Genomic DNA, 16,887 nt, shown 5'->3' with positions numbered 1-16,887 from the left:
CCTTTCGTTTGTATATTATTCATCAGTAGCGGGGAAGTGTTGTTTGGCATATTAAAACTGGACCGGGGGTTCGGTTTTCGGGACAATAACACGAAAAATAACACAGGTTATTTATTTATATTTTTTTTTTTGCGGCATTAAAAGCTGCTCGTTTGACGCAAATGTTGGAGATTTTTTTTCTAGATTTTAAAAAAGCGAAAAACAGCGCTTGGATGTGAAAGTGGATGAAGGAGGGGAAGGAGAACGACCTCTTCTCATCCTCCGCTGCGCATGCTCAGAACGCGCTCCCGTCTTATTAATTTTTAATGGAAAATGGCTGCGTTTCTTCTCCAAACCGCTGGAGCTGGGAAATAAAAAAAAAAGCTCGCGTAGCCGAAACACACACGCGCGCGTTTCCATTGTCGGCGCCGACGAGCTCAACCCGTTTTCGGCGACTGTTCGCTACCGAGCTGCGGTCCCGTGGAGCGAAAATATTCGAGGGGAAATGGATCGACTCACGCTTTGAGGGATGAAAGATCATTTTTCTCCTTAACCCTTTCTGCTCCGACATCCGCGAACAATCGAGGTACAGTAACCTTAACGCTGGCGTATTCGTGTTAATTGCATATGCTAAAAAAAAAGACGTATCTACGCGTAGAAACACTTAAGTAACACGTCTGCGCACTTTTTCTGCCATGTTGTTAAATATTTATTCTAACAAACCCGCTATTCAGGCCGGAAGGAGGCTGAATTCAGCCATTTGTGCAGCGCGTTAATGTTCCACGGGGGTGAAAGTGACATTAGGGTTTTGTCGTCTGGACGCAAAAGATGCGGGGATCCATGTGCATATGTTTATTTATTTATTTTTATGAATGAATATTACTACAGACAAGAGTATGTGGAGGGGAAGCCCACGCCTCCTCGCTTTGTGTTTCCTCTGCAGAGAGAGGCAAGGCGGGGATATAATCGGCAGCATCTTATTTGTGGAATTAACATATGTAAACAGTTAAATGTGAACTCGCCGTAATCACCGGGTGTTATTGGGTTTGTGCCTCGGCCACTCCGGCTCCACTCCGGCGAGGTTTGCCCTTGTGCTCCTTAACGAAGCGAAGGGAGTGTCTTCGTCCAGTTTGAAGCCTAAATCATTCATTCAGTTATTGGAAACCTGGAAAATAACACCTGCACACTGGCTTTGCGAAAAGTCTGAACAAAAGATCCCCAGTTAGATTTAGTTTTGACACTGATAGGGGAAAAAAAATTGGTTTGTTTGTTTGTTTGGTTTGTTTGTTTGTTTGTTTGTTTGTTTTCACCTCCTGAGACCCGGCGTCCTCATATGTGGTCGTTCTGTTTTAGGTTTGTGGCAGCCACTTATTCTGCTTCATTTGAACCTGTTGTCCTCATATGGGGACACCTTTGTCTGCCATGTACCAGTAGCGAAGGGTCAATAAACTTGTTTGTTCACGCTTATTAACTTTTGTAGTTTGACACAACATGCAGATTTAGCATATTCACAAGTGCACGTTTGAGGACGTTGGGATTTCATCGCTTCCAATTGTGCTTTTGCATTAAAATAAACGTTTTTTACATTTTGGTTCACGTTGGTGACTTAAATTGTAACACACAGCGAAATAATCCTCGTGTCCACATCATTTATTTCAAAAACTACTTGCAGTTTTAAGATGGTGCTTATTTTTTATACTTCTTAGCTCCTACTAATGGCAAAATGGAATGGAATAGATTTTTTATTGTTGTTATACAGTGCACCATGGGATTGGAGAGCTATTCCTTTTCAGTGCAAAAAGAATTATAACATAAAATATATATTGTTTTCATTGCAGAAGTGGTAAAGTGTAGACGTGTAAACAACACAGGGTTTTCACAACAGACGGATAAAACATGATAGCAGCTAAAGAATCAATATAGTTTCAAGTCTCTGTTGCATGTGAGAGTTCAGGGTGGTGATTTCTCTTGGAAAGAAACTGTTTTTCAGTCCGTTTGTCCGTGATTTAATACACCTAAAGATCTTAATCTTATTTTAATGAAATTAAAATGTATTCCACCCAAACGCTTGAGTCTCAGGAGGTTAAGACAAACTTAGTGAAATGAAGCTGAGGAGAATAAAGTCAATATAAAAATGTGTGCTATTTCGCCTCATAAAGTCAGGACATTCATTTTGAAGTTTAATTGTGAGTTTAAATAACGTCCTGTTTTGGTTCATGTGGGAACGTCTTTTCTGTTATAAGGGGAAAAACTAATAAAATGTTTACATCCGGTGTCTTCAACGTTTTTCAGGCCAAGGACCCAAACTGATTAACTCTATATTAAACTCGGACTAGTGCTATTTCTAAGTATACAGTATTATTATAATTTTGCATTCAGTAGTAAGTTATTCAAATGACACACATGTTCAAATATTTTTTTTTATTTCAATCAAAGTCTCCTTTGCACAGTAGGCCCCGCCCCCCATCACTTCTGTGCCAATCACAACACTACATATTACAGGCTTTAGGTTCCCCTTATGACAGTTTGAAGTTAAGACAGTCAATTATTTTCTTTATCTGTCAATTTTATGTATACATATATGTATATATAGTTATTTTCTTTACATTTTAACTTTAACCATAGCTAACATACTGAAATATGTTGATTTTTTTGTTAATATGTATTTACAGAAATTTAAAATTGTGTGGGAGAATTAAAAAAATATAAAAAATGGTAAACGCGTACATGCTAGAAGGGGGATTAAGTGAGGAGGGGGTGCTGTCGATGCGCTGTAGGACCTTAATAGGGTTAATGGTTGTCATCTGCTTGGTTTGCCTGTCCTGGTGGTGCGCCCCCATTCAACAGTTAAACGGATTACGTCAGCAGCCACGGCCGACCACACATGGCTGTTTTTTAACATATGAACGCAAAGACTTCGACAATAGACCATAGAATGTGGTCGGATATCACTTTCAACTAATCTTAGCTGATTTTTAGTCACGAATGACCGATGCAGCTGATTCACAAATGATGCAAAGAGTTTCTCAGAAGGTTTACCACAGAGGAAACATCCTCGGTCACATTGCTTCCTTCTGGCTAATCCCGATGTGACCGACTTACTTTATTTTTTCTTACTTCATTCACCATGTTTTTAGTTGTATTCTTTACAAATAAAATGACTTCAGTGATGAAGTAGTTAGTTTGAAAAAAAAAAATGAGCGTCTGTGAACATCCCATGTTTTCCAGAGCTCATCCGTGGGGGCCGACGTCTCCCACACACTGGATGATAAAACATGGAGGGCTTGTAAACGGCGCGCCTACGAGATAGTGTCCAGGTTTCCTTTCTTTGTGATAATACTGATATATTTAACATTTATTCCCCAGATGTTTAGCAGAGCTTCAGCATGTCGTCTTTTTATTTTTGTCACTCCCCAGACAATATTACACCCCGAAAAATCCTTGTATCAAAGAAATGCATCTTATATTTTCAAGCAAAAACAACGGGCAGATTTTCTTTTCTTAATACAAGATGATTTGATTGAATATTTTGCTTCTTTCTTTCGTTTTTGCAGCGTACAGACTCCAGGTGTAAGTCTTTTTCCTTTGTGTAATAACGAAACATTATTTCCACCCCCCCCCAGTAGAAGATGATGCGCCAGGTGACAAGCAGCGATTTCTGCATTAACAGCAGACCGTCGTGCCTGGCGGACGACGGCCACCACCCCGCCTCCCACTTCGACCTGTGCACCACGCAGGCCAACAAGTTCTACCCGCCCCCCCCGCCGTCATCCCTCCAGATGACGCTGGCTCCCATGGCCTTGCCCGCCCAGAGCCACAAGCCCATGGTGTGCCAGAGACAAGAGGTTCTCGGGGGCGACCCCCGCGCTCCCGGGAAGATCCCGGGCATGAAAGGCGCGGACCAGGCGCCGGACGACGCCAAGAAGAAGAACAAGGGCGCGGGGAAGACGGGCAGGCGCGGGAGACCCCTGGGAACCACCAAGCTAGCCGGGTACAGAACCAGCACGGGGCGGCCCCTCGGCACCACCAGGGCCGCCGGGTTCAAGACGAGCCCGGGGAGGCCGCTCGGCACGACCAGGGCGGCGGGGTACAAGGTCAGCCCCGGGCGGCCTCCCGGCAGCATCAAAGGTCTTTCCCGCCTCAACAAACTGCCTTATAGTAGCACCTGCAGCGGAGCGGCTTTCCCCTACCCGCTGCCACACAAAGACATCCTCTGTGAACCTTCCTGCAAAGAGAAGACAACCAATGAGTAAAGGCTCCACCCTATTTTTACATCACCCTTCATCACTGGAATAAGAGACATGCAGTATATACGTACAGTTTTTTTCCTGCCACATATCGAGGGTGACTGTAATCTTTCCCAGTCCGCTGCGAGGCTGAGAGGACGAGATTTTCTATTAATCGTGTTGGTGTCATTTGTGTGCCTGCCACCTGATATAATTGCTGTTTGTTTTTTCAGTGCTGCGGCTGGAGATCTATAGTGCGCGTGAAAGGTTTCGCTACACACTGAGCGAGAAGTTTTTATCAAACAAGTGTAGTGTTTAGTTTAATTTTCTGTGTGCTGCGTGTAGCATTTTAACGCCAACAAATGATAGAAGCAAAACTATTAAGAAACTAAGGAGATTATTGTTGACAGCCTCAGTTGTGGGGGAAACAACAAAACCAGGACATCACGTGCTTTGAATGTTCATCACACTAAAATGTGTTTGCAACAGGAAGCGTCTGCTTGTGACGGGAGTCAGAGAGGAGTCAAAAAACTGACGTACACACGTTTCTCCATGCCAGCAGTAAATCCAATTACGTTCCGCTCCAGAATTAATACTTAAAATCACCACTCGTCCCGAAATGTGTCACCAAACGTCACTTCAAATAAATGTCTGCACATTATTTGCATGCAAATGTCATCAGAGCAACCCTAAGGATTGTTGTTATCCGAGCGATGTTGTTTTTCTTCTTCTTAACTCGAAAAAATAAGCAGCTGACTTCCTAATACGGACTTTGTTTGCCATGTTTAGTTGCCAAGGAGAACTTGTTGCAAACTTCATTTGGATGGACAGTTCCTGTGCGTCCTTCTTAATGCTGGATCACTCATAAGTTATGGTAATTAATCTCGGCTACTTTATACTTCAAACCATTGCTGGGAGTCCCGTACTCTGCGTTTCTCTGCTCTCTTATTTAGCCAGCTTGTGTACTGTTGGGAACATTTTTGATACTTGTACAAATTTTAGCACACATACCAAAATTAAACGTTTTATAATGCATGTTTTTTTTTTTCTGTTTTCTTTACACAGAATTAATTTTGTCTTCTTTTCAGTACAATGCAGACCATTTGTCTCCCCCTTCTGGCAGCGAGAGTCATTACAAAAATACTGTTTCTGCTCTTCTTTGATTGCTTTCTCATAGACTGTAATTCCTCTTCTAAATTCCAAGTTTCTTTTTTGTTTTCTTTTTTAGAAACGAGTCGACTGCTTTACTTTAAATGATCTCACATAGTCGCATTACTGTGTTAACTGTAGACAATTATATAATTTACTTTAATGCTACGTTTTGTCCCAGGACAGTGTGCATACTGCTGTCCAGAATATAGGCTTATCTGTCATTACATTGTAGTTAATAATCTTTTAAAACGTTTAACTTGATGTGATACTTGTGTGACAGACATTTGCCCGACGAAAGGGTCAAATATCTTTGTGGGAGTCGTGCTCACAGATCAGTGCATTTAAATGCTGAATTTTAAATGAATAAGACCCTCACTGATAAGGCTGTTGGTCACATTTGAAAGCTGCAGAGAGACGGGGGCAGTTCCTCCAAAGAAAAAAGAGAAATTCGAGTACATTAGTGTCTTTCAGTGAGTTTTAAGTGTGAAGAATCATTAAAGACCTCAACCGTTGAAGCATACGGAGCCCTTAAGGCTGCTATTCACAAATATGAGACAGTTTTTCCTACAGTCATCACACAAAGAATTCATTTTGGAATAAAATTATATGTTTTATCCGTCTTTTCCTGTTTTTAACCAGCTGTGATCATGTTTTTTTTTTGACATTGCCATTCGATTATGTGTTTTTCTTTTCTTTTATGTACATAAAAATGGGAAAGCTGGTGTTTTTATGAATTATTTAGTGCACACACACTAGAAAGGAACTAAGAAATGCTTTAGCTTAATTGGTTAAAAATTCACAATTTTACAGCATGTTTAAATATGATTTAGATCCAAAATAAGTGTTTTTGACTTTTAAGTTTTTGTATTAGGAGTGAACCATATAACTCACTTTATTATGAGCATAATTTTTTTTTTTATTATTATTATTATTATACACACAGTATATGGGGAAATTCAAATCCAGAGAGTAGAGAAATAGAAAATCTTCACTGAGTTGTTCTCTTACAACAAAATTTGAAATAGTTGAATTTGGTGCAATAAAACAGTGTATGTATTGTTACTGTGTAAACTTTGATACTATCACTTTTTATCATTGCTGTATTTCTAAACTCATGTACAAGGCCTTTCTAGCACTTGTTTTATTTACATGCGTAGTGTTAACAGAGGTAACTGAAATGTCACATACAAACATCCTTTTCCAGCCTCCTTTACCAAAGAATAGATCTTATCTAACTATAGATATTTAGGGAACAGCTCACAAAATAAACATAGCATGAAAGTTACTGTGTAAAATGTAAATGGAAAAAAAAACACTATCCCCTTAAACATAGTATGACTGATGGATTAACACCTTTAAATCTGGTACTCAAACCTAGCAGAAGTATGCTTCATGGCTAAAACTGAAAAAAAAAAAAAAAAAAGCCATTGTAAATTTCTTTACACACATCGTTTTTATATCTGTCTGTTACTCTGCTTTAAAAGTATTGTCCTTTTTATATATGATTCTTATGTAGCCGATACTATAACTGGTATTTTTGTGTTGAGGTTATGGCTGAAATGGTGCCTGGTTGTCTCATTTTCTAAAGTTTGTCTTTTGTTTTCCACGGTGTTTGTGTTAGAATGGTTATGAAGTTTGGGTCCGATTGTTTGTTTGGAGTTTTAACAGGATAATGATGCTCGTAGGATGCGCTGTTAGCTGTATAGCCCTTTTTACACAGCAGACATTTCGATAGGACACAGTAGTAGTGAAAGTGTAAATAAGAAAATGAACGATGGCTCGCTGTCAGACTTATTAGGACATTTGAATGACACCTGCATCTTTTCTGTTGGAAAATTAAAAATGGCTACTTCGTCTTTTCGGCTACCATCTGCAACTTGATGGGGATTTCTTAATGAAAAGCTGACACGTGTTTCTCCACAGGCTAACTGGGTATTTTATCTTGTCTTAAAGTACCACAAAATACACCCGCTCAACATTCAGCAGCTCAAATGAGTCTTTACAGTGTGCTAGTTTGCTGCTAGCTGCTAGCTAGCGAAGTTGATTCTAGCTAAGCTAGCTTTCTAGCTTGGGCATAGAATTAATTGGGTTAAAACTGGGAAATTTAATCCTAAAATAATGTGTACTATTCCTAAATATCGTACAGATATCCTTGTTTACAGATCCTCCGAATTGCTTTTGAGATTAGCACGATTAGCAACACACAGAGTGGTGTTTCAAATGTGTATTGTTAAATGCTAACAAAAATGCTAACTGGCGTACCCAGTGTAGTAGTAGTTGTAGTAGTAGTCAATTCTTTCAGCTTAGAATATGGAAAAAGAAACTCCCAACAACATGTTTCACCCCTTTAAGTTACAGGTGTTAATGGAACATAAAGTAAATGCAGACTTGAAGTTGCAAAACCTGGATTAGAGATGAAAGTGGTCAACTATTAACTATATTAGATGTGGTTGCGATTTACGTAAGAACTCAGCCAGGAGTATTTAGGCTTTCTCCACCTTGCATTTCTTAATTCTGTTTCACTATGTAGCTTATGTAAAATACTAAACAGAAGGACAAGGTGTTTGAACTTGTATCTTAATAACCTTTCTTTTCCTGATTTTCTTTTCTTCCAATAAAAACAAGTCAGTTTATAGACATTCCTGGTATTTATATCTGTAATATTTAGGTTTTGCAATCTGTGCTGACACAAAGTTTGTAAGTTGTTCTTTTCATTACAGTTGTTTTTGTGATTTATTTTATTTCAATTTTTTTTGTATCACCATCTTCAACATTCAATCAACACCCCTAAAAAAAATGTCACATCTCTTTTTTTCTGAGACAACGTGAAGCCCAGTTATTCCTGAAGAGTGACCAGCGAAGCCTGTAAAGCTTTGTATAATTCCCACTTTATTCCTGCATGATTGTTGTGGAATGTTCAAAAGTTGTGTAATAAATCTGAAAGTAACACTGTCGGATAAAGTGTTCTCTGGAAATCCTTGGGCTAGAAATTTTCCCCTGAACCGCATTGCCGCACTCAAGGAATTTGTTACACACACCTCAGTAATTCTGCTATTGTTCAGACATGAAAATGGTTCTCAAAGACACCAAGAATTGTGAGATTCAGAATTTTTTAATGAGAATTTTGCACAATGTGAACAAAGAAAATGGTAACACATTTTCTCGCTAATTAATTTATCATACTTCCTTATATATTCTATTGAATTAACAAAACTTAAATGCGTCACGCCCAGAACTGAACTGATCATTTGCTTTCCTATCTAACGTTTAAGTTTGGGTTGTCAACCTTCAGAAATCTTAAATTAAATGAACAGATATATGAATGAACTCAAAAATAATCAAAGTGATGACATGTTATATATATATATATTTATATGGCTAAATTCACTGTGACTCCTTTATTAACTTCCTCACTGCTAGATTTTGTACAGACACTTAAATTTACACGAAAGAATAATGTGATTTTGAAAAAAACATTACCAGATTATTACAAATAAATGAATAAACTATAACGATGAACCATACAGTAATATATAACTTTAAAAAAGTGCTATTTATAAATATACATTACTATTATCATTTTGCATTAAGTATCAAGCTATCCCATATCCCTTTACTAAAAATGTTGGATTCATATTAATGTGTATTTAAAGAAAATTTGCGAAAAAATGTATATGAAAAATTGCTAAACAACCAAAAATTTTACGACACCCTTGCAGTACCTCCACGGAGCCCCTAGCTGATCAGTGCGGCAGAAAATCTTCGTACCCCCTGTTGAAAAACTACATAAAACCCAAGGAACAACATTGCCCACCTCAACACACAGATGACTCCTTCTCGTCTACTATATGTCACAAAACTCAGCAGTGTCTCCTACAGTTTGTGGAAGCCAGATTCCAGGATAGAGAGGCTGAGAGAACTTGGTCTTGACTCTGTGCAGGAGATTCATGGTCGTAGTGACGCTGTAGAAAGACAGAACACCTGCCTTGTGATCCAGATACACTCCTATTCTGGAGGACGCCGGGCCTCTGATGGCAGTAGAAACGTTGTTATGTATGAAAGTAACGCGACCACCCTGACACTCTAATGCCCACGATTTCTCATTATTTCCAAATCCACTTTCTTTCTTGTTCCCTGTTCTGCTGATATCTTTATAAGCCACTGCTATTAAAACCCTACCGCTCCACTTCACCTCCCAGTAGCATTGTCCAGTCAGACCATTGCAACTCAGCACCTGCCACCACCCTGTGAACCGTTTTGGGTGAAGTGAATACAACTGTAACACATGCCTTAGTGTAACCTTTCTGTTGTTCATAGACAGACGCAAAAGTCCATTAGCGGTATCTGGGTCCAGTTTAATTTGACAAGCGTACTTCAAAAACTCAGCTCTGGTTGAAGGCTCTTGGACTTCTTCCTTTGTCTTCTTCTTCCCCCATTGTTCCGTCAGAGTTGTCAGCAGTTTGTCGCTCATCTGTGACACAGCCACTGACACATCCTCAAAATGCGTCTGAGGTTGAAGATCGATCCCAGGACCATTTGTAGACTCGGTCAGACACGACAGCGAGCGGTATTTGTTCAGAAAGTAGATGTGATCTTCTGTTGAGGAGAGCTTCTCCAGGTCAGTGTCTTTCGTCCTCAGATCCGTGATCTCCTGTTGAATCTTCTCCTGAAACTCTCCAACTCTGCTCACCATCATATTCTGCTGGGATCTGATCGTTCGATTCACTTCAGAGATTATTTTCTCCAGCACGTCTTTGAGGGTCTTCTCGCTGTTCTTTGCGACTTCATCTGCAGCCAGATTTATTGCCTCCACCTTCTCCTCAAGCGCTTTAAAATCTTTCTCTCTGTCCTGGATCCTCTGTTGTATCTTTTGTCGTGTCAACCCGAGCTCCGTCTGCCTCTCTTCCCTTTCTGTTTTAGCTGCAACCGTCTCATGGCTTTTATGTTCCTCTAAAAAGCAGTCATAACAGATACAGTGCTGATCAGTACAGCAGAAAATCTTCATCACCTCATTGTGCCGAGGGCAGATGTTGTCCTGAAGCCCTGCGGTGGCTTCGATCAGCTTGTGTTTCTTCAACGGTGCCACATCATAGTGAGGCTGGAGGTGCTGCTCGCAGTAAGAGACCATACACACCAAGCAGGATTTGATGGCTTTCAGCTTTCTCCCAGTGCACAAGTCACAGGCCACGTCTCCAGGTCCAGCATAGAAATGATCAGGTAAAGCAGCTGGAAGTCCAAAATTCTTCAGTTCTTCCACTAACTCAGCCAACATAGTGTTCTTAACCAGCGCTGGCCTTGGTGTGAAGCTCTCCCTGCACTGAGGACAGACCTGTGTTTTCATCTCATCTTCCCAGTAGTTTTTAATGCAAACCATGCAGTAGCTGTGTCCACAGGGAATAGTGACCGCTTCCTTTAGAAGATCTAGACAGATTGAACAGCTAATTTTTTCTCGATCCACCGCCTGTGCCATTTCTCATCTTAATGGGAGAATCTTAAGTTTCTGTTTCCATAAAACTTGCGCTCATTTCCTCGATTTTTATTCACTGATGGTTACACCTGATCACATGATGTCCATACCCATATATGATCTGCTACGTAATCAGACGAGGAAGAGAATGAATGGACTCTAAACAGGAAAGAGTGAAGGGCATGGTGAGCTTCATTCCAGGAAGAGGAGTGGTTTCACAGTCATCTATCCAGTCTAAATTTGGAGTATTGCACAATTCTTCCTTAATGTCTTCATTGGAAACTCTTCTAGAAATTCTTCCCAGTTCTCACCACTATTGTTATACACTTGTGAAGTTATATATCTCATGTTCAGGAACAAGTCCACACCTCAAACATCCAATTACCCACACCTACCTATATGGGTGCATCTAACCTCTCCTCACCCATTTGACTCAGTTCTCAAACCCCTTCACCCCAATCCTCTCTCTTCTTTCTATCCCTTTACTATCTCACTCTAAATTTCACTCCCTTGGTTAAAGGACCCCCATCGGCATCTACGTCTTCCTTCATCTTTCTCTTTTCTTACTCTAGGTTTCTACCAGTTCAAAGAGGGCTTTTCCTTTCCTACTCTTAACCTGGTCAAAATAAACTTCTTTATGTATACTGAGGTGTGGTTAGTGAACATTTATATCACATCATCAGTACCCAAGATGCAAAAATTTAAATTGAATTTGAAGAATTGAATTAATATTTTTCAAACTTTTCATACCACCTTAATGCTTCCACACGTTTTACAGCAGTGTACACAAACATAAATAATGACAATAGAGTAGAACGGACTCTATGGTTTCTGTTCACTTTTAGTACAGAAAAACGTCCAGTGTTTTATTTCATTTTCGTTCTTTCTTTCTTTCTTTTTGTTAAAAAAAGAAAAAACTGCGTTAACCCTTTATGGGGCAAGGAACCATATATGGTAACACATTTTAAACTGTGTCCTTTTGCCTCTCAGTGAAGTTTAGAAGCATGTGGTTTTCATTCAACCAATCAGAGATGATTAAGGAAAGATTCTTAGGTCAAATCAGAGTGTAATGTGGTCTACAAGGTCCACCTCTGTATGAACGCAAATCTTTACTGATTTAGTAGATATCACGGAGAAGTCCCCTAATGGTGTCTAAAGTGATAATGTGTAAGTTGAGAAGTGCCTGAATCAGCACTTATGTTGTAATGGTCTAAAATGTTTTTGTTTTGTTTTGTTTTTTACCACTTGCCAATGAACCATATGTTGATTTCAGTGACTTTGATTTTCTACAATAAAAATATGAAATGTAAAAAAGTATTCTTATGCCCTACAGTAACACTCGAGGGTTTAAATTTCAATGAGTGCCCTATACAGGGTTAATTATCCATAATATTATTCGTTGTTATAAGTAAGTAATATAGAATTTTTAAATTGTACAGTTGTCATGAAAGTCTATGTGAAATTTATTAATCTTGTTTTCCTCCATGGAAATTAAAAATAATAATAATAAGTCTTCTAATACCCTGCAATAACAAAACTAGGGTCGAATGTTTCAACGAGTGCCTTATAAAGGGTTAAAGATACTTTACACAACTTCCTGTTTGCAATCCCGGAAGTAGAATGTGGACGTGTATCCCTTATTTTCTTCCGCCATGTGTTTAGAGCAAACACTGGTTCCTACGAGTCGAACAACATCCCCTCGCATCTCAACATGTCATGATAACCTTTCATATTTGTGTCTGGCTGGTTAATTTAGAAGAAAAAGAAACATGACGGGTGTTAAACTTCACATCCCGTTTGTTTTATTACTTATGTTGAATTGCTCGGATGTGTTGAGGCTTTCGTCTGTGACAGCAGAAGGTAGGAGAGATCCGCCGTTAGCCAAACAGCGCTAGCACTTCGCTTATGTGAACATTTTGGTTAATACCTGGATACGTACACCTTATATCAGAACAGTTTTTGTCTCAGACAATGGGACGATGTATAATTTAACATTTTTTATATATATATATTTTATATTTTTATGTATTTTTTCAATTTAAGGAAAAACAAATTGACAACAAGCTCTCGAGGAAGAAAAAACAACAACACGGGGCTTCTCTGTTTATAATATTGTTGTCTATCTCTATTGTTTTGATTAAAGCAGTCCATTAATCCCATTTTTTTGGAAAAAGTCTCAACTCTAGAACCGAGAGAGAAAGTCACACATCCATCCATCCATTCTCGTTTAAAACATAGAAGTAAAGGATCGTCGCATTGTTAAGGATTGGAGTATTCCCTTGGCGCATGACAATCATACAGTGCTGCTGAATGTTAACAGGGAGGACTTTTATACGTAAATGAAAAATATAAATAATACCACAAGGCATGGAAGTTCTTAGAAAGAAAAAACAAATACCTGAATAAAATAAATAAAATAATAAAAAAGAAAAAATACCAGAGAGGAGTAAAAAAATATGTCCCATGTTTCTGGTGCTGTGCTAACATCCCTGTTATTTAACTAATAAAGCATACGAAGCAGTTGTATCTTCATATTTACCCATTGTTTACACTGTGGAGCTTTAGGGGGTTTTCCAGTGTAAAGTGATTATTCTCCAGTGTGAAAATAATCCTTTGTGCCATTGAGACCTCCCAACGGAGAGAGATTTAACATTTTAATTCATTTGTTCATTACTTCAAACTGGCTAAAAAAAAAATATTCAAATAACCTGCAGCTGTTGTAAAATCCTGTTATGTAGAACAGGTAAACAAACGGACTCCTGCAACTAATCCTACTTCTACTAAAGTTGTAGTATTTGACGTGAACCAACTTAAAGCAAACCAGTTGGATAAAATATTGCAGATAAGTCAACACAACTTGAGAGCTGTTCAAATGAAAATTATGCTGCTTTAGACTGTATTAGCTTTTGGCTTGATCCATTCTACCCTTATAATGTGACTCATTCATTCTTACCTCTTAATTGCACATTAACCGAAGAACTTCCTGACCAAAGTTTATGGCTGTTAAATGTCAGCACAGTTACGTTTCCTATCAAAAGGCAAGTCAAGACAGAAATGTTGACTGCTCTTAGCTCAGTGTTGGTTTTAATCCATTTATTTCAGAGAATGATGAGTCACTGGAGCTCGTGCTGTCAGAAGACGCGATGTCCGACTTGGAGAACAGCCCCAAGTTTGTGGAGTCCGACGACCTGGAGTCTCTCCCGAAGAGGCAGTTCAAGACGGCCGAGATCGCAGACGCTGTGATGGGCACCGAGACCCCCATCGACCCGTCTGACATCGAGTCCCTCTTCCCCAAAAATGTCAAAGACTTCCAGTCAGGCTTCTCCCCGCCTTGTGATGAGAACAGCGCCCAGTGTGGTTCGCCTGATCTAGCTGTAGATGAAGCGTCAGTGCAGCAGGAGGACACAGAATCAGCACAGCAGGTAACTCACAAGGAATGTTGTAAATTACAACAAAGTGCTGTGTTATATTTCTGGTGAATATGTCTTTAAATAGTCTATATATATATAATATATATATATCAATATAATAAATAGTCTTGATGTCTCTACATAATCTCAAAGTTATATTCATCGTTACAGCCATTACCGTCCAAAAAGATAGAAAGTCAAAGGGTAAATTCATGCCAGACAATTACTTTAAGCATTGTCTGGGCTAGTTGGATCTATGGGGCCAACAAAAGAATTGGGATTTTTATTTTATTTGTAACTATTCTGTGCAGTAGTGTAAACCATACTAACTGGTTATTTGCAGCCTTAGTTTAAATGTTGTATTCTGAAATGATTCTTCACCATGATTTTGTCGATGAAATTCTTAGTCAGGCTCAGAAATAGTGAAAAGGTTTTACTTCTCTTTGTGTGTTTAACCTCCAGATCACTCTTGACATCGTGCGCGCTGAAGTCACGGCGACTGAGGAGCAGAACACCACAGAGACTGCCAAGACGTACAAGGTGAACTGTGATAAGAGGAACATCACAGGAATTAATGACTTCACTGTGCAGGTCCTCAACGCTTCACAGGTATTCACGCCGCTCCCAAAGTCTCACACTTATCATGCAGAGGACTGCGGTGTTCCTGCGTTTCTACACATTTCTGTACGTGTAACACTGCGTGTGCAATGAATGAATATGATGGCACCAAACAGTAACACCTGAAAGAGCGTTCTTCGCATTAATCAGAGCTGTTTTTACTCTTCACGTCATTTCCAGAGGACTGAACCCAGCCCTCACTTGTTTGCGTCTTATTTCAGGACTTGATGGAGTTCCTCAACGCTAACAGCACAGAGTGCTCCGTGGTGCTGTTCTTCACGGCGTGGTGTCAGTTCTCGGCGAGTCTGGCACCTCACTTCAACGCCCTGCCCCGGGTCTTTCCTGGCATGCATTTCCTGGCACTGGATGCCTCACAGCACAGCAGGTGGATAGCCATGTTTTTCACATATAACCTCACTGCTATAAAAAAATAAATAAGTAAATCAGCTTATACTGGAATTGAGGGAATCACCTGGAATTAAAAATATAAGTTAATGGTTTGTTAGAAACTAGTTAAATTTGATTAGATTAGATTAGATTAGATTAGATTAGATTAGATCAGATTAAGGGTCCATTGATTAGGTTATTTTATTTTGGTGGTCATAATGTTATGCCTGATCGATGTACATATTTCACCATTAACCATAAACATTTATGACACTTCTGGCTTGAAGTGTCTTAGACTTTACCTCAGACAGTTATCATAATAACAGAGTTATCCCGACTTTGAAGAACTTAAATCTTCAGCAATGGATAATTTATTCTGTGATAGTGGTGTTTATATGTATTTGTTCTATTTACTGGTGTATGTGTAGGTGTGTAAAAAATTAATAATAATGAACAGCATCATTACTTAAAATTAAAATTTCCTTTCCTTTTGCCGTTTAGACAGGTTTTTCTTTATATTCAGATCAGATCAGAATATCTAAAGGTGTCATTTTGTTATTCTCTGGGGTCCAGCAGTCTCTCCACGAGGTTTGGGACGGTGGCAGTGCCCAACATCCTGCTGTTCCAGGGGGCCAAACCTATGGCTCGCTTCAACCACACGGACAGGACCCTGGAGACTCTCACCTCCTTCATCGCTAACCAGACAGGTACAAATGCAGTTGATATGTTTCAGACTAAAACATAAACTGAACGCAGAAATGTCCAAAATGACTTTCTTTTAAGAACAACTAATTATACCTTAGTGTAATATTAGAACGAGTCCTCAACATACATAGAATATATACACATGATTTGTTTTAATGGGAACATATGTGCTAAGTAACTGTCTTATTCCAGGGTTTGAAGCCGGCCCAGACAGAAACGTGACGGACGCAGACCTCCTCGGCCCCCTCCCCAGCGTCCCCATGAAGAGCATCGACTGGCTGCTGGTCTTCTCCATCCTCTTCATCACGGGCTTCACTACGTACGCCATCCTGCGGACGGACAGCATCCGCTGGCTCATACCGGGGCAGGAGCACGAGCATCAGGACTGAAAATGCACAGACTTAAACATTCACGAGGATGTAAACAATTACTTGAACCGTTTAGTTTAATAAAATAAAAAAATAATAAAAAATGGTTAATTTGCTCATGTTTTATGTGTTTGAAAGCGTTTTAAATATTGTGATTTATAATAAAGAATATAATGATTTGTTGACTTTAAGGGAACGTTCACCGTTTATCGACTTTTCTTTTTAATGTAAACCGGCATAACATTATGACCACCTTCCTAATATTGTGTAGGTCTCCCTTGTGCCTCCAACACAGATGTGATGTATCAGAGAATGGACATGGACCTTCTGAGGGTGTCCTGTGGTGTCTGGCAAGAAGATGCTGTTAGTGGGGGCCTTTGGGTTGAGGGGAAGGGGATCTGTGGATCATCCCACAGATACTTGATCAGTTTGGGATCTAGTGAATTTGCAGGCCAGGTCAACACCTTCATGCTTGTTTTGGTTGCTCCTGAAGTGTTTTTATGTGTGTATGTTTGTGTCAGGTTGCATCCTGCTGGGGATGACTGCTACCATCAAGGAGTGCTGGTGCTATGGGT

The 16,887-nt window shown here is 39.5% G+C and overlaps 3 protein-coding genes across 5 annotated transcripts; 2 read left to right on the top strand and 1 right to left on the bottom strand.

Moving 5' to 3' along the window:
* Positions 1-68: 68 nt before the first annotated feature.
* Positions 69-8,311, top strand: c15h5orf24 (chromosome 15 C5orf24 homolog). Of its 2 annotated transcripts, none has more exons than XM_047606655.1 (2): positions 69-565; positions 3,606-8,311. In XM_047606655.1, the coding sequence occupies exon 2, from the start codon at positions 3,609-3,611 to the stop codon at positions 4,230-4,232; it is 624 nt and encodes a 207-aa protein (XP_047462611.1). In that variant the 5' UTR covers positions 69-565; positions 3,606-3,608; the 3' UTR covers positions 4,233-8,311. The 2 variants fall into 2 exon arrangements, with proteins under 2 accessions (XP_047462611.1, XP_047462612.1); XM_047606656.1 differs by having other exon boundaries at positions 3,603-8,311.
* Positions 8,312-8,453: 142 nt separating this feature from the next.
* On the bottom strand, positions 8,454-10,865 carry LOC125021301 (tripartite motif-containing protein 16-like). Its single transcript, XM_047607305.1, has one exon. It carries the CDS (start codon positions 10,825-10,827, stop codon positions 9,202-9,204), a length of 1,626 nt encoding a protein of 541 aa, XP_047463261.1. The 5' UTR covers positions 10,828-10,865; the 3' UTR covers positions 8,454-9,201.
* Positions 10,866-12,478: 1,613 nt separating this feature from the next.
* txndc15 (thioredoxin domain containing 15) lies at positions 12,479-16,508 on the top strand. 2 transcript variants are annotated; one of them, XM_047607023.1, is made up of 6 exons: positions 12,479-12,684; positions 13,927-14,246; positions 14,697-14,843; positions 15,074-15,237; positions 15,816-15,946; positions 16,137-16,508. In XM_047607023.1, the coding sequence occupies exons 1-6, from the start codon at positions 12,594-12,596 to the stop codon at positions 16,331-16,333; spliced, it is 1,050 nt and encodes a 349-aa protein (XP_047462979.1). In that variant the 5' UTR covers positions 12,479-12,593; the 3' UTR covers positions 16,334-16,508. The 2 variants fall into 2 exon arrangements, with proteins under 2 accessions (XP_047462979.1, XP_047462978.1); XM_047607022.1 differs by having other exon boundaries at positions 15,813-15,946.
* Positions 16,509-16,887: the final 379 nt, after the last annotated feature.

The sequence above is a fragment of the Mugil cephalus genome, chromosome 15 (assembly GCF_022458985.1).
Source record: "Mugil cephalus isolate CIBA_MC_2020 chromosome 15, CIBA_Mcephalus_1.1, whole genome shotgun sequence".
Lineage (NCBI taxonomy): Eukaryota > Metazoa > Chordata > Actinopteri > Mugiliformes > Mugilidae > Mugil > Mugil cephalus.
This window is presented reverse-complemented; position numbering and strand designations above follow the sequence as displayed.